The following is a 15,712-nucleotide window of genomic DNA, read 5'->3' as shown; positions in this document are numbered from 1 at the left end:
AATGCCTGAGGAAGGGTGTTTGTGCCTGAAAGCTTGCAATTAAAGAATTTGTTTTGCACAAATCTTGTTGGTCTAATAAAAAAATACCACCTCTACTACAAGCCCTGATTCCTGTTTGTTCTGGCACTGGAGATGGCAACTGAATCTCAGAAGGAACCAAAGCCTTCCTTAGTGCTATTAAAGGAAGAAAAACTGGGGGCAACACAATGAAACTATGACCCCGAGGGTGCAGTTCCACATGGTCCCATCTGAACTGAATCGTTCCAGTGTAAAAACTGCCTTCTCCATAGTGCAAATCCCAGTAGCCTCCATTAGATGTCCTTCAACTGATCTCTATGGGTGTCATTTGAAGAACGACTATCTCCAGGAAACAGCAGACCTCCATGTTGTGTCCTAAAACCTACATAACCAAATGGATCTCGATTAAAAATTTGAAGGAAGGCTGGGTGGTTTCCAGCTATTTATTTTTTTTAAATGAAAATATATCTATTTCCAGCTAAGCCTTTCCATCCACCAGCGATATTTAAGACCTTCAGCTCAGTCGTGTCCTTAGGAACCCCCAGTTCCTTATCACTATCAAGTAGGAAACCTGTGTTTCTTTGTGGTGTGCTCTGGGCTGGTAGGAGCTGGCCAAAGAACCGGGATTTGGGCCGTTTGGGTCGGAGGATTCTCATTCCATCTAAGCCAGGAGCGGGCAACTATTTTGGGCAGAGGACCACTTATTGAGTTTTGGCAAGCCGTCAAGGGCCGCATGACGGGCAGCTAAATATTAATTTTCTAATTTTTTTAGGGGCCCCGTGGGCTCGATAGAATGGCCTGGTGGGCCACATCTGGCCCACAGGCTGCATTTTGCCCACCCCTGGTCTAAGTGACATCACCAAAGCCCTAAAAAATCTTTCTAGTGCCTCTCCCAGCGACCCAAGAGCGGGACACTGAGGCCCTCTCTGCCCACCTCAATCCTGGGACAGGCCAGGAACGAGGAGCAGTTGGCATCAACCTGCTCCCAAGGCCCTAAAAAAAGGCAAGTCCTGCCTTCCGCACCTTGCCCTGTGCGCTCGCAGGCCCGTGCCTAGGAGCCCCCTAGTCGTCGCCCGAGGAGCAAGGGCTGCAGGACGAGCCCGGGGACGGGACGGGGCGGAACGGGGCCGGGTTTCCCGCCGGAGCCTTTATCTCGGCGCGCCGGCGCGGGGCAGCAGGAAGTCACCATGTCGAGTCTGCACAAGAGCAGGTGGGGCCGGCTCGGGCCGCCCTCGCCCGGGCTGAGACTGCGGGTTCCCGGGGCGGAGGGTGGGGGCAGGGGCAGGCCCCCCCCCCCCGGCCTCTGCTGCAGCCGGTGCCGGTCAAGATCGCGTCCTTTCCCTTCCCGCCCCGGGCCGGGCTTGAGCGCGCTCGTCTCTTGCAGGATCGCGGAGTTCCGGGACGTGCTGGGCGAGGCCGAGGTGGCTCTGCCGAAGCTCCGCGCGCTCTGCTTCAGCGGTAAGGGACTTGCCACTCAGGGGGCCCCGGGGGTGCGGCGCCCTTGCCAAAAGAGACCCGGGCGTCGCTGAGTGCTGGGGTCTAGAGCAGCCCCCAAGCCTGGCAGCTGTGGTGAGCAGGAAGGCCTGTGCTTCAGGCCCCTCCGTGGTGGAAACTGGGGTGTTGCTCTGCGGCGAGCGGTCCTGGGTGGTGGTTCCTGCCCCTTGGCACTTGCTTTCCTTCCAGAGCGGCTGTGCTCTTTCCAGTGGGCAAAAGGAATTTGAAACGTTTGGCTCGAGGAGTCACGCTCCACTCTAGAGGCCTCGCTAACGTTCAGCAGCTAATGCTGGTCTCTCCCTTGCCAGCTCTGTGAATGTTTAACAAAGCAGGGTGATTTTTAATGGATGTAGTTGAAAGAGATGTTTGCTGTTTCGGAGGCTTTGGAGACTTGCTATCTCTCGGTGCTGTCTGAAGCTTTGGTGCGCTGACAAGCTCTTTTTCTCCTGTTTGCCACGAAATGGCTACTAATGTCTTCACTTGCGAGACCCCGGTTTGTGCCTCGCCTGGAGGATTCTTCCATCCTCCGGGAGAGCTTGTCATTTTCCTTGTGCTTCGTTCAGTCTCCTGTTCCTGCAGGAGTGGAGTGTGCAGATGACTCTTACTTTCCTAGATTAACTCTTTTGGGGAACCTGGAGCTTCTGAATGTCTGTAAAGCTTCTTGCCTGCTAGAAACACACTGCCCTGCTGTTCACTTGGTTGCATCAGCATAACACAGTGGAAGGGCTGGGGCTTACTGAAGTGACTCTTTGCCCGATGTTTCACAGGGATTCCTTTTGACGGTGGGCTGCGCTGCCTCTGCTGGAAGGTGGGTTTTTGCTTGGGGCTTTTCTCTTTTGTGAGTAACCCTCAGGATTGTTTTAATCTGGCAATGTATTGTGCACTGAAAACCAGAACCTTTTGATGGCTCCGACTGACTTATCACCACCTCGGGAGTTGCTGTGAATCTACAGCCCTTGATGATTCTCGGAGTAGTCAGAACAAGGGACTGGAAATAGCAATAGCAGTTCTCCCCACACAAACGTATCTATCTGTGGTGCAAGCACAGCCCTGGTATTAAGCCAGAAGCTCAGCCCAACTAGAGTTTTGTTTCTTGTGTGGAAGGAATTCCACACACCTTTGCACAGAGTGATGGTAAAACATGACCCTTGCTCCTTCCCACTCCCCCAACTCTGCAATTAACCAGTGGGTGTTCAAGAAACTCCAGTCTTTCTCAAGGAGCCAGTTCAGATTCCAACAACCTTCCCCATTAGGTTAGTAGTCTTGGTGGTTTGTTAGCACTGTCTGATCCAAGGAGTAATGTGTGCTTGGTTCTTCTATTCAGATCCTTTTGAACTACCTCCCAGTGGACAAAGCAGTATGGAGTTCTCTGCTGAAGAAGCAGAGGTACAGAAGCCCTCACTTCCTCTTTCTTTTTGTCCTTACGTTACAATAGTTCGTAGTGTTTGGGGGTGGAAAGGGGAGCAGGCATACAGCACTTTCCTAAATAGTGGTGTAAACTTGGATGCCTTTGGCTGGAAGAATGGGTTTTTCATGCCCCTGTTGTCTTGGAGAGAGAAGCTGGCTAAATACCTCCTGGAAGAGGAAGGTCAGCTGTTCTCTGGCTGAGCAGGATGGCTCTGAGAACTCTGTCCAAGTTTAGCTGGATGTTTTTTTTTTCATTGTCACTTCCTTCCTAATATACATTCCTCCTCTCTCTCTTGTTAAGGGAACTGTATTCCCAGTTCCTAAAGGAAATGATTATCCAGCCTGGGATAGCCAAAGCCAACCTTGGTGTCTCCAGGGAGGATGTAACCTTAGAGGACCATGTAAGTTCATATCTTGGAAATTTTTCTTGCAGGTTTTGTACTGGATCCTGGCTTGATCTATAGAGTTACTGCTGCTGGCTTACAGAACAATAGTTTCAGGCCCATATCATAGGCACGTGAGTGTAAATTTTTGTTTCCCCAGAGACAAGAAGCAGTGGCACACCTTGTGCTGCTGCTACTTGTCCCCAGGGAAAGCCTGTGCCATGCACCCTCTGTTGCATGGTGGTTACAACGGGTGGGGTAGGGGAGGCTGAGGCCAGCACTAGGCTGGCCTCAGCAGCCTTTGCTAGGGTCCTGGAGGCCTCCTGGGGCTGCAGCAGAACCTGGCTGGCAGCTGGAGTATGGCTGCCGCTGGCCAGGTTCTGATTTTCAGGTGGCATGCGCTGTTTGATGATGATGATGATTACCACCACCACCACCACCCCAGGGTCAAAAATCCCACTCCCTTGTGCTGCTACCTTGCAGTATAGAGAACAGCTGAATGTGGTACTACAGACGTGTCTGCGGCGTCACATACCGCACAGCTGTGCTTGTCTTAATGCGGCTGTGACTCCATAGCCTGCAGATTCAAAATTGTAAAGCCACTGTCCCAAGTTTCCTTTCCTTTCTCCCTTACTCTATTTTGCCTGCTTCTCAATGCACAGACCTCAAGTAGGAGTAAAGAGTCAGGAAGGGGACAAGGAAAGCTTCTAGCACAGTGAAACTTTCCATGTAGCTTTTTTGTGCTTCTATCCTGGATTGCAGTGTTGTAGATCCACCTGAAACCAGGATATTGGTCTAGCCATCAGACCAGGCTGCTTCCATGGGTTTTAAAAGCAGGAAGCTTTACTCTTGGTCCCAGCTCTGCTACTGATTTACTGTGACTGATCACTTTGCTTATGTGTCCTGATGACCTGTCTCTAGCGTTCATTCAGAGTCCATCTACCCTAGGTTGAAGTCTCCTAAAAGATCAGACAGCAGCAGGCTGGGGTGTGATGCACTCCACGCTTTTACTCAGTCATTTGTTACCTTGACCTTTTGGGGTTCTTGAAATGTTCTTTTACTGCACTCTAATGATTTTCAGATGATTTTGTTAGTCTTCTTTGGGCACTGTTTGGAAAGTCTGCATGTTATCTTGTCCTAAATGTCTGTTAAGAGACTGACTATATGTAGGAAATTATCCTACACTTCCCTAGCCATGGGCAAACCGCAGAGTTTGTGTTCGGGTTTGTTTGTTTTTTAATGCAATGATCTTTATAATTTGGCAGTGCTTCTCATGCTCTTATGCAAGTGTATCAGCTCTGCGCTAACGGAACAATTGGCAAATAGTGAGAAAATGTTATGGTAGTACGTACAGAAAATACCTTCTATGCATTGTGAGAGGTTTACCATGAATGCTAATTTGCTGTAGATTAGTGAAGCCTGAATTCATATGCAAATTCACAGACCAGTGAGAATGAATTGCTCGTACTGCTCAGGACTGACCAAAAGTTGTTTGTGATCCAAGGTAGACCAGTGTCTACAAAGAACCCACATAAGCTGACAAGAGAAACAGAGCTGATGTTTGTCTAGCAAGTTGTGTTTAAACACACCGTGGCTAGAAAGGTGATAGATAGCACAGTTCTTTTGAATAGTGTAGGCACAGCCAAAAGGCCTCCATTCAGCCTGTGTAAGGTTGCTTGTAAGTGAACCTTTGAATTTACAGTGCTTTTGTCCTTCTTCAGCCACTCAATCCAAACCCAGACAGCCGATGGAATACTTACTTCAAGGACAATGAAGTCCTGCTGCAGATAGACAAGGATGTCAGGTATGTGAATAGGGTCTCTGGTAAAATGCCCAATTCAGTTGCACTATTGCTCTCCCTCTTCCCCACACCATGTGCCTGCCACTTCAGTAGTAACCAGTATTTCACATTACCAGGGCCCTTCTGTTTCACATCATGTACACACTCCTCTCCTAAAGTCCCTCTTTGAAATATGGCTTTTTCATCTATTCCCACTGTAGGAGGCTATACCCAGATATGGCATTCTTCCAGCGCCCAACTGAGTATCCTTGCTTGCTAATCCTGGACCCCCAGAATGACTTTGAGACACTACGCAAGCGGGTGGAACAGACAACGCTCAAGTCGCAGACAGTAGCACGAAACCGGAGTGGCGTTACAAATGTACGACTTGGCACTGAGCTTCTCCTACACTCCCTAGGATGGGGACCAGGCAGGTTAGGGAAGTACCACTTCCAAGGTACCCTTGCCAAGCTGTCTGCCAGGCTGGCTTATTTGAGAGGCTGAGTTTTCCTTTTTTCACCTCCACCTGTGGTGGGGGCTCCTGTGAACTTGGAGTGTGGTGCTTTCTTCCTTTCTCCAGGGGGACAGGCTTTTCTGAAGGGCAGTTTGGATGTAATCTAACAGGCTTGAATCACCATCTGCATAAAAAGTTAGGATCATCATGTTGTGGGCAGAGTAGTAAACAATTGATGATCCTCTGTAACCAGTGGCAGATGTTAAGCTCAAAGCATATGTGATTTGATCACTTCATTCTGCTTCCTCAGTGATTCAAGGTAGCAGGTTGGTGCCTTCCTCCTACCTGGGGTGTAGTCTGCAATTTGAATTGGGGTAGCTGTCTGTCTTATGAGCCAGTGCAGCAGTCCTAGTAAGAGCTTTCTGGCCTAGTTTCCTTTATTCTGTGGACAAGTCTTCAGTGCATCATGCATGTGGGCTGCATTTAAGCATTAATAGCTGCCTCCTGATCATGTTGTTTAATTAGCTAAGGAGCATCTAGGAGCTGAGCACCTGAAGTCAATGTTGGCTCCACGTAAAGCGTTTTGTCCATTGAAACTGGGTGTCCAGAATGTGTTGGGGTTTTTTTTTTTCTTGCCCTTTAGGTGAGTTCCCCTCTCAAACCATCTGCTCCTCATTCATTGAGTGAATATGAAGTTCTGCCTAATGGTTGTGAAGCTCACTGGGAGGTGGTAGAACGGATCCTATTCATCTATGCAAAGCTGAATCCAGGGATAGCATATGTCCAGGGAATGAATGAAATAGTGGGGCCTCTCTACTACACCTTTGCTACGGATCCCAACAGTGAGTGGAAAGGTAAGACTGTACTTGAGTGAACTGTGCCACTTCTGTAAGGAATGGTTAAGAAGCAGCTGATGTAGACTCCAATGACTCCCAGCTTTTTCCTAGCAATGGCCTCTTTCAAAAGGGGGGTGGCTTGAAGTACTTGGAAGGAGCTTCAGGAGATCGGTGCTCTTCAGTACAGTTCTATGATGGTTTTGAAAATCAGTCTTTAAAAGTCAGTTTTGATTTCCATGAAGTCTGTACCATCATGCCTCAAAGTAGAGCAAATGGCCAATTTCCTGATGAATTTCACATTCCACAGCCTGTCTCCAGTTGTTATAAGAATGCTGTAGCTGTGAATAAATGTGACTTAAGGGTCATGGGGAAACTTACTGCTCAGGAGCAAATGCCAGCAGCTGAACCTGATGATGTTGTTCTGTTTGCCCCTGACCTGGTGTGAAGTGGAGCTAAACCACCATAACTTTTAAATCTGAATGGTGCTTGTTTCAAGTTGTCTGCTCCTGTACCACAGTAAAATAGTTGTGCCAGTGCTTCATGTCTCGCGTTCCAGGTGAGAATCGGATTATTGTATGTCTAAAAGCCGAGGGCCAGAGCAACTGTATAAATTCAGCCCAACTTCATAAGCCAAGAGCATGTGGGACCCACCTCCTATTTGCATCTAGTACAAAAGAAGGAAAGATCAGCAAGGTTGCACTAACTTCCTTGCATGTCTTTGCTCCTTCCTCCATTCTTAGGTTTCTCTCCTTTCCTTTTTCCAGAACATGCTGAAGCAGACACCTTTTTCTGCTTCACCAATCTGATGGCTGAGATCCGGGACAACTTCATTAAGAGCCTGGATGATTCTCAGTGTGGCATTACCTACAAAATGGAGAAGGTCTACTCCACCCTGAAGGAGAAGGATGTAGAACTGTACCTTAAACTGGTGAGGACTTGGACATTTGTCTCGCTTTTGCTTGAAATGTAGTGAGGTGATGGGTCTTCAGGCTGCTTCCAGACCAGAGCTTGCTGGCTGATTTGAAATTTGTAACAGTGTTTTAAGTAAAGAAAAGCTTAATAAAAATCTTAAAATGTAAAGCCAAGGGCTTCTGTCCCCAGGGATAGTCTGCCTTGAGTCCAAGATGGAGACCTACAAATGATGATGTGGTCTTACTTCATCAAATCAAAAACAAATCTCCTGGGTGTTGGCTTTTGTTGTCTGGTGTCCTAATAGCACTGGGTTTTTATATAATACATTGGCCGTGATGATTTGGTAATAGTACCAACCTGGACATGTAATAATGGTGCCACAGGAAGACGGCCTTTGAGGATTTCAGTGCCTGACAAACGTTTTGCAATATTCTGTAAGGTGATAGAGGGTTGCAGATCCTCTGAAATGCAAGATCTGCCTAATATTGCTGTGTAACATTAGATTTGGGATGCAAAGTGAAGCATATTACTTGTGAATTATTTTGCAGACAGAACTTCCCTCTGAAATTATCCCTGCAGCTTCTAGTGCAAACTTGGCTAGAATACAAGGTCTGTCTTATTGGTTTAAGAGTTACAGAAAGACACAAAGTGATCTTAATGTGGCTTCTAAGCGGTTGGGATCTATCTTGTATAACTCTTAAAAGATGGCATCTGTCAGACCAGTGACATAGCCAGAGACATTGAATTCTGACTTGGTGGGAAGGTGACCTACCTAGAAAGTGGTGTGGTCAGTCAGCAGCAGTTCAGCATTCAGATAAGCCTTTCAAGGAAGTGTCCTGATTCTCCTTTTAACTTGTGAAAACTGCACCACAGTAAGAAGTGTCACAGCTGCGGACAAGAGCTTTGAGTAGTGCTGTTGCTTGGCACTAATCAACATGGAACTCTGCCCTGTCTTATTTCTTTAGGAGTAGGTTCGGATGACTAGGGGATTTTTTAACTTGTGGAAAGGAGAAGACATACTGTTGATTTCAACTGACAGGGAAACCTAGGACTTCCTGTGAACAGCCCCTTTCAAAGGGGAAATAAAGCTGAATGTACTTAAGTTGTTGGGATTGCATTTCAGGAAAATAAAATTTCCTTCATACCATGTGTGGAAAGCTGGAGGTAATTCTTCTGCTTTGGCCACAGACACTGAGGATAGAGGCATGCAGGGGGACTTGTCATTGTGCTCCAAGGACTTGAGTGGTGGGTCTGAGAAGCCTTTTGAAAGAACCTATGAATGATATCACAGGACAAGGCTAAGAGCCTTTGAACCAGAGATGAGTAACTATGAAGTACAGGCTACTTTTTTTGTCCATATCACTCCAGCAGAAAGTTAGTTCTATGAAGTGGAGGCCAGGGAAGCAGGAAACGAGCATGTCCCTTGCTTGTAGTAAACTGGACGAGAAATGTTGACTCTGCCTCATGTCTGTCCAACAGCAAGAACAGAACATCAAGCCTCAGTTCTTTGCCTTCCGCTGGCTAACACTGCTGCTGTCCCAGGAGTTCCTGTTGCCTGATGTCATCCGTATATGGGACTCTCTCTTTGCTGATGACAACCGCTTTGACTTTCTTCTGCTCGTTTGTTGCGCCATGTTGACGTGAGTGCTGTAAAACCCTGGGGGGTTGATTTTTAGTGCCCAGCAATTCACACCCTTTCCCCTGAAACTCGCTCTTTTCTATGTTGGGTAATGTTGACATGGCTTGTGCTCCTTGATTTCCCATCTCCCTGCTTGAATCCAAAGATCTAGGGGTCTTGCTTGCACGGACATATGAGCAGGGATCTGAGAAGAATTGTAATCATTTTTAACACCGTATTTTTCATCAACATGGACTTTGGGTGGTGGTGTGGTGGACTGTTAGCACCTTTTATAGATAACTTCAGGGGCAACACTAGACATTGTTCTAAGGAGTCGGAAGCATATGGATTAATGTGCCCTCTCTTTCAGACTAATCCGGGATCAACTGCTGGAAGGGGACTTCACTTTAAACATGAGGCTGCTACAGGTAAAGATTAAATACAGCAGGAATGAGGAGGAATCTGAAAAAACTCTCAATGAGAGACTTGCCTTGGGTGCAATTCTTGCATATGGCAGCCTTCTCATCTGAGCTAGAATAGTTATGGGTGCCCCTACTGACGATAATGGGACAGGTCTGGAAAGCCCTTGGTCTGTTGGCTTCATGTCACTCCCATTAAGCTGATGAAGTATTGATTTTTTTTTTTTTTTTTTTTTTTTTTTTTTTTTTACTATAAACTTCTTAATTGGGGAATCCACTCATGACAAAATGATATTTCTGCTTACTGGCTGAGCTTTCACACGATGGGTCTCCTGGATCCTGCTGTCTGATGGGAGCTTTTTGTTTCTCTGACAGCAGCCTTCCCTCTTCCATGCCTTGTGTGCTGACAGTGACATGGCCTCAGTATTGCTTATTTCAGGCTGTGTAGCTAGAGTTAAGAGAAACCTATAAATGCCATGCATTATTTACAGTAGTAAAATCAGTCCCCATTCCAGAGCAGAGCAGTCCTAATTTCTAGATCAGTTTATTATCCTGATGGGATACCCAGCTTGCCAGAGAGAAGCATGACCATTAATGAGATCTCTTAATTGGCAGGAACAACCAAGTACTAGCAAGTGACTGAGGGAATTCTGTTTTATGTAGAGTGAAATACCTTTGATCCAAGCAACCAGCTTGGTCTCAACAAAGCAGTAGCCCTGACTCAAGTTTATTCCTGGGGACTTGGTCACTGCATCAAATCAACTCACTCTCAGGACTAACAAATCTAATGTGCAATAGGATGTACAAGCCTCATCCTTACAAAATGGACAGGAACTTGCTTGCTTCAGGGGATTCTAACCCTGAAGGCAACTTCTGTCCCTAAAAATAGTCATTTGCAGGCTGGTGACCTTGGCCAGGCCAGTGTCTATCTTGTTTGTGGCACCTTCATGCCTTTTACAATAAACCACTTGAACTGATTCTCTTAATGCAGGACTATCCCATCTCTGATGTCCATCTGATTTTGAAGAAAGCAAAGGAGCTTCAGGATTCCAAATAGACCATGAGCCTGGTGGTGTCAGAGGAGCTGTGCAGTAGCATATGCTAGGAGACGCCCTCTTACAGTTTGGTGCGTTATCAGAGCTCCTGCAAGCCTCTGCAGGGCACTGGGTTTTGTGTTCTACCTACTGGCTTCGTTGAAGACTTCCTTCCACTATTTATTAGGTCATGGACTGACTATTCCCAGCTAGACAGGTCCTGCACTCCAAGTTTTCTGAATCTCTTAACTCCATGCTGCCTAAGCAGCTCTTTGTATCTTTTTTTTTTTTTTTTTAATGACTTAAGTTTGGGGAGATAGAAACTGTTTAGCTGAGTATTCCTCAAAGTCTTACAAAACACTTTTTTGTGTCTAGCATTATGAAAGCGTGTGCTCACACATGGGGATTTCTGTGATAGGGGAAAGAATGGGATGGATCCAGTGGAGTTTGGTGGGTAAGTAGAGAGTCTCCCTTGTAAACAGAATGTGTCCCACTCAATCAGCAGGATTCTGTGCCTGTGCCTGCACCTTGTTCTCTCTTGGGCATGCAACAAGTTCACTGTCCTTCTGGTGAGCGTTAGATGGAGCTCTGCAGTTCTGACCCCTTTCCATGGGAAGGAGGCTTTAAGAAGCTGGGGTGGGAGAATGCTATTATAGCTGGCTGCTTTGTGCAGTGAGATTATCTGCTCTCTAGTAGAGCCTGGTCTAAAACTGCCTTATCAAGGAGCTCTCCTTGATGATGACCTTACTTGGAAGTATTAAGTAGGGGTGTGGTTTTAACTGGTGAGTGAAACAATTTAACCAAGTCAAACAAGCCTTATTTTACACAGCCTTAGAGCAGGGGCCCTGCTACTGCAGAGAGGCTTCAGGTCTTGAGCTGTCTTCCATGCCACTTGTGTGGATTCTACATCTATTCCAAATTAAAGACGGGGTCTCTAATTGCCAGCAGGATTCTAAAGCACCAAGGGGCAGGTCTCCAGTCCTGTGCTGCCCAGACTGGAGTCTTCAGTGGGGACTTCAAAAGGCATAATGTAGGTTTTGCTATGAAATTTGGCTTTTTGTCTTTGAATGTTTGTAACGTTACCTAGACTACACCAAGCCTTTCAAACCAATTCAGTAACCTCTGGTTAGCATAACTTTTTCAGTCTGTGATAATCCTTGCTGGTAAGTGACTTGAGATTATAAATTAGATGTTGTGTGCATGTGCACACGTGCTGTCTTAGGATGTGATCCTTTTGGAGACAGAAGCAGTAAACTGGTAATAGCTGATGCTTTGGGATACTCTTTTTCTCAGAACATCTCCTGAAGGAGTGAGTGCCACATGCTGGTACAGCTCCACCAGAGCGGGAAAACACTGTATTCCACGCAAATACAGTGGATTACAATATATCTGCATCATCCAAGATTAGTGATTGGGGCTGGGGCAGAAGGGACTTGCAGCCTGCAAGTGTCCTGGTGATCAGAAAGGGGACCCAGAGTGAGTGTCAGGTGATTTTTTTTTTCTTTTTTATAGCGGTGGGAGAAACTGGAGCAGCTGAGTACTCCAGATGCTGTGAACAAACACTAACCCAGGATGCTGTGCTTCCCACTGTCAGGACAGTGTAGAATTACAGTTGTTCAATACTGCAGCTGTCTCCTATTTACAATCTGTATGGATTTGTGTGTGTGTGCACATTGCTCTTATTAAAAGCTTTCTCAGAGCTTGCTTACCCTGCTGAGTCCCATTAGCAGATGAATCACAGTGCCCTGAGGTGTGGTTAGCCTGCTGAATGTTGGGCAAGGACTTAAAACGGCACTAAGGAATGATCAAAAGTCCTGTGTAAGCTAGTGAAGGTAAGGGGGGGGGCATGGGGAGGGAATGTCTTTCCCTTGCCTTGGCACTGGGGTTGTTAACAACTCCCTTAGCGTGATGCTCAGCTTTTGTGCTGCTTCAGCTTCCATTGACTGGAACAGTACAGAGGATGCAGTGGTGACATTTTAAACGAGTGTGAACTGAAGGGAGGATAGCAGGTGTGTGTGTGTGTGTGTGTGTGTGAAAATGCTACTTATCGGGCAGCTTCTTTCTTAAGCAATGGGAAGACTGAGAGAAAACTACAACTTTCAGCCAGTTAGTTGTAAGAAGTATGAGAAGTAGACATACCTGCACCAATTATTCCAGGAATGAGATTCTTCTGCTACACTCCTCTTGTGTTAGAGAGACCAGTGCTGAGTAAGTAGTCTTATAATTATAAAGCTGGCTGCTGCATGCAGGCATAGAACTTGAGGATTGGGCTGTCTGGCAAAACTCCCATCAAACTTCCCGAGGTGTGTTGCTTGGCCATTAGCCCGGGCATGCTGGTTATAGCTGCTTCATTTGATTTTTTTTTTTTTTTTTTTTTTTTGTAAGCACCATCTATAGGTTCCACTGCAGAACTTGAAAGACTTTATTATGCCTTTAGTCATCTGGGAGATGAACAAGTGTATGTGTAAGGTTGAGTTTCTCAAGTGTGAAACAAGGTGGGAGAAGAATGAGCACCTATGCTGAGGGGTGTTGCTGGTGTGCGTTTGTGTTCTCCCTCCCTCCCCCCAGTTTAAAAGCAGAGCATCTCTCCATTCCAGTGCAGCTAGTGAGACATGTTCTTCTTTGCACATTGCAAGGGCCACTTTAGTTGTCCAAGATCCTTGTTCCGGTGTTTTGTCTTTTTCCCTCCCCTTGAGATGGTAAGGGCTGCTGTTTGGTTCCTGAAGGAATAGGGAGGTTGTCAACAAGGAATTTATTCTCTCTTTTTTTTTAATGATATTTTGAAGTTTAATACTGCTAGCACTTATTGGTACTGTGGCTTGTTTCAGTAGTGAGGAGGAGACGCACAAACACTCTGTCTCTTGTAAGCTCTTTTAATTAGTTAACTTGACTTTTCTTGAATTGTTTTGTAGCTGGACAGTAACTAGTTTGTAGTTGAGTCCTCTCACATGATCACAAAGTAGCTGCCTCCACCTTAGAAGCAGACTTCTCCCTCCAAAGCCTGTTCCGTTACAGGAGCAGCTGTCTTGGCTGAGGCCAGTAGCGGCCCATAGTTGCTTGTATAATGTGACACGACATCATGGAATCCAAATACCGTGTTAGTTAGGATACTTGCTTAGCTTCATGCAGCACACCTAGAGCTCTTCCCAAGAGCAGGACCACTGCCACTGGAGGCATCTGTCCTCCACTGGGGTGGGGGGGGGAAACAGCGCACTGGTCATAAGGAAGAAGGCCAGGACCCCTTCCCTTCCCTTCCCTTCCCCTTCCCACAACTTTGTGCTGTGGATTCTTGCAGCCTTGGCAATGGTCAGGAAAAGGAAGTGGAGAAATCTAGGGATGAGTACAAACCTGGGACTGGCCATGTTTTTTATAAAGAAAGTTTTTTTGGAATGAGTGTCATACACGGGTCAATATGTTGCCGAGTTGTTTTGTTTTTGTGGTCTAAACTGGAATTTATTTTTAGCTCCGCAGTGGATAGAGTGAAGGTCAGGAGCTGCTGTAAGAAATACAGGGGTATTTTGGCATGCAAGGGCTCTTTCTACTTTAAATTTACCTTTTTTGTATGTTTTAGCTACTTTTTTAAAACTTTTCTAAAATGCCCTTTCACAGAAGATGGGGGGAGGGGAACCACACACTAGTAACCTCTACAAGTTTTCAAGGAAAGTAAAACTTACTTTTCTCCTCTTCAACTGGAAAAAAAAATCAAGACATGAGATTTGAGATCATGTCATTTATGTACAAAGCTTTCCCCCTACCCCCCATCCCTTTGCTCAGGTTTAGACACTATTTTTTCCCTCTTCATGCAGTTCCTTTCCATTTAAATTAAGGGCTTTGTACAAAAATGATCTGTTCTCTATACAATGCAATTCACCCTTGCCACAAGTTGGGCTAGGATCCTAAGCTGCTATATGTGATGAACTACAGTGGGTTTTTTTTGTTTTTTTTTAAATGCCCTTTCCTTTGGACTGTGAAAAACCAAGTGAGTGTGTGTTAGTTGGATGTCAATAGCATTAATTTCTGGTCTTCTGTATTCCAAGAGTCTGTGTTACAGCAAAGTTGTTCTGCATGTGTAAGTTATCCCCATTGCCACCATATCCTAGGCTCCCCTCCTGTTTGTGTGTCACTCCTAAACTAAACTTTTTATTATCTAGTTCCATAAAATCATGGTCCTACTGGGCTAGGGAACAGGGGTTGTATGGTACACCCCTCACTTACAGGGCTGTCTTGCTCTAAACTTTAACTAACAACATCTGGGTATATCCTCCAAATACAGATATTCTCACTAGGTCACACTATCAAGTTAAGTTTTTACATGTAGGCTGTTGCATGAGCTATTACTGGAGCTGTGCAAATGCATCAGGAGCCAAGATGTACTGGGACTGTTACCCCCTGAGGGTGGTAAGGATCACTGGACTGGTAGCAGCAAGGGCTGCGTTGGTAGAAATGAATGATTGTCAGATCCATGGAAGATGCTCGCTGGCTCTAAGTGCAGGGAACAAAAGCACGTGGCTGTGCAAAGGCTGGCCAAAGGCGGAAATGGAAGAATCCTCCATGACCAAGCTGCTCCTCCTGCCTGTGCTGATTTATAATGTTGTTTTATTCCTGTACATCTCACATGAGCTGTGAGGCGTTCTTGTTTCCATGATTGCTGTTTTGATTTGTCTTAATAAACATTTTCTCTTTGCAAAGCTGACTTGAATTTCTCCTCCCCTTGCAGGAAGGGGTAGGTGGCATGCAGGTGTCCTTTGCCCTGACCCAGGCTGTCATGTAAAAAAAAAAATTCCAACCTTTGTTCTGTGTTTTTTCTTCTGCTGTTGAAGAAGAGCAGCCCCGAAGCCTGAACTTTTAGCCCCTTTTCTAGTTTCTGGAACAAGCTTCCCTCTGCAGCCAGGAGGCACAGAGGCAGCACGTATATAAAGCCCTGGAGCTGAATGGCTCCCATTTAGCCATGGCCTTGATTGTATGTGGGTCTACTGCCTTTTAAAGCCTTGATCTTCTCTCATGGGTGGCACAGCCCTCTGTTCAGGCCCTGGCTGTGTCTGCAGGCTCTGGCATCATTTCCCAGGGGAGGGATGACTGCAGTAGGAGCTGGTGTTGCCCCTGCAGAGGGAGCAGATGGCAACATCAGGCAGGATGGTCCTAGGTCTTGAATATGGAACTATGGTGTTGGAAGCTCAAAATGATCATATTTTCTGAAAAACTAAAAATATGTGAATAAGTATGCAAATAAGCCTTATTTACTGTGTATCATTCACTGTAAGCCTCAGTGAATGTGTGACCTGGCTCATCAAAGTTGAAGGAATTTTTTTTTGAGGTGAGCGGTCATAAGGTAAGACTCCCTGAATGACTTGGCTTTT

At 46.1% G+C, this 15,712-nt stretch overlaps 1 protein-coding gene across 2 annotated transcripts; it reads left to right on the top strand.

Moving 5' to 3' along the window:
* Positions 1-1,192: 1,192 nt before the first annotated feature.
* Positions 1,193-15,043, top strand: TBC1D13 (TBC1 domain family member 13). Of its 2 annotated transcripts, XM_090022395.1 has the most exons (12): positions 1,193-1,228; positions 1,403-1,476; positions 2,280-2,320; positions 2,837-2,898; positions 3,221-3,320; positions 5,024-5,106; positions 5,304-5,463; positions 6,180-6,390; positions 7,137-7,300; positions 8,764-8,924; positions 9,273-9,330; positions 10,313-15,043. In XM_090022395.1, exons 1-12 carry the CDS (start codon positions 1,206-1,208, stop codon positions 10,376-10,378), a joined length of 1,203 nt encoding a protein of 400 aa, XP_089878521.1. In that variant the 5' UTR covers positions 1,193-1,205; the 3' UTR covers positions 10,379-15,043. The 2 variants fall into 2 exon arrangements, with proteins under 2 accessions (XP_089878521.1, XP_089878522.1); XM_090022396.1 differs by lacking the exons at positions 1,193-1,228; positions 2,280-2,320 and having other exon boundaries at positions 1,351-1,476.
* Positions 15,044-15,712: the final 669 nt, after the last annotated feature.

The sequence above is a fragment of the Crocodylus siamensis genome, chromosome 11 (assembly GCF_052110815.1).
Source record: "Crocodylus siamensis isolate JL-2025a chromosome 11, ASM5211081v1, whole genome shotgun sequence".
Lineage (NCBI taxonomy): Eukaryota > Metazoa > Chordata > Crocodylia > Crocodylidae > Crocodylus > Crocodylus siamensis.
This window is presented reverse-complemented; position numbering and strand designations above follow the sequence as displayed.

Excerpts from the sequence above, each read along its gene's own strand:
- TBC1D13 (XM_090022395.1), top strand. The coding sequence starts at position 1,206 with ATGTCGAGTCTGCACAAGAGCAG. Across the intron at positions 2,899-3,220 it reads TCTCTGCTGAAGAAGCAGAG|GGAACTGTATTCCCAGTTCC; the intron begins GTACAGAAGCCC and ends TCTCTTGTTAAG. Across the intron at positions 8,925-9,272 it reads GTTTGTTGCGCCATGTTGAC|ACTAATCCGGGATCAACTGC; the intron begins GTGAGTGCTGTA and ends CCTCTCTTTCAG.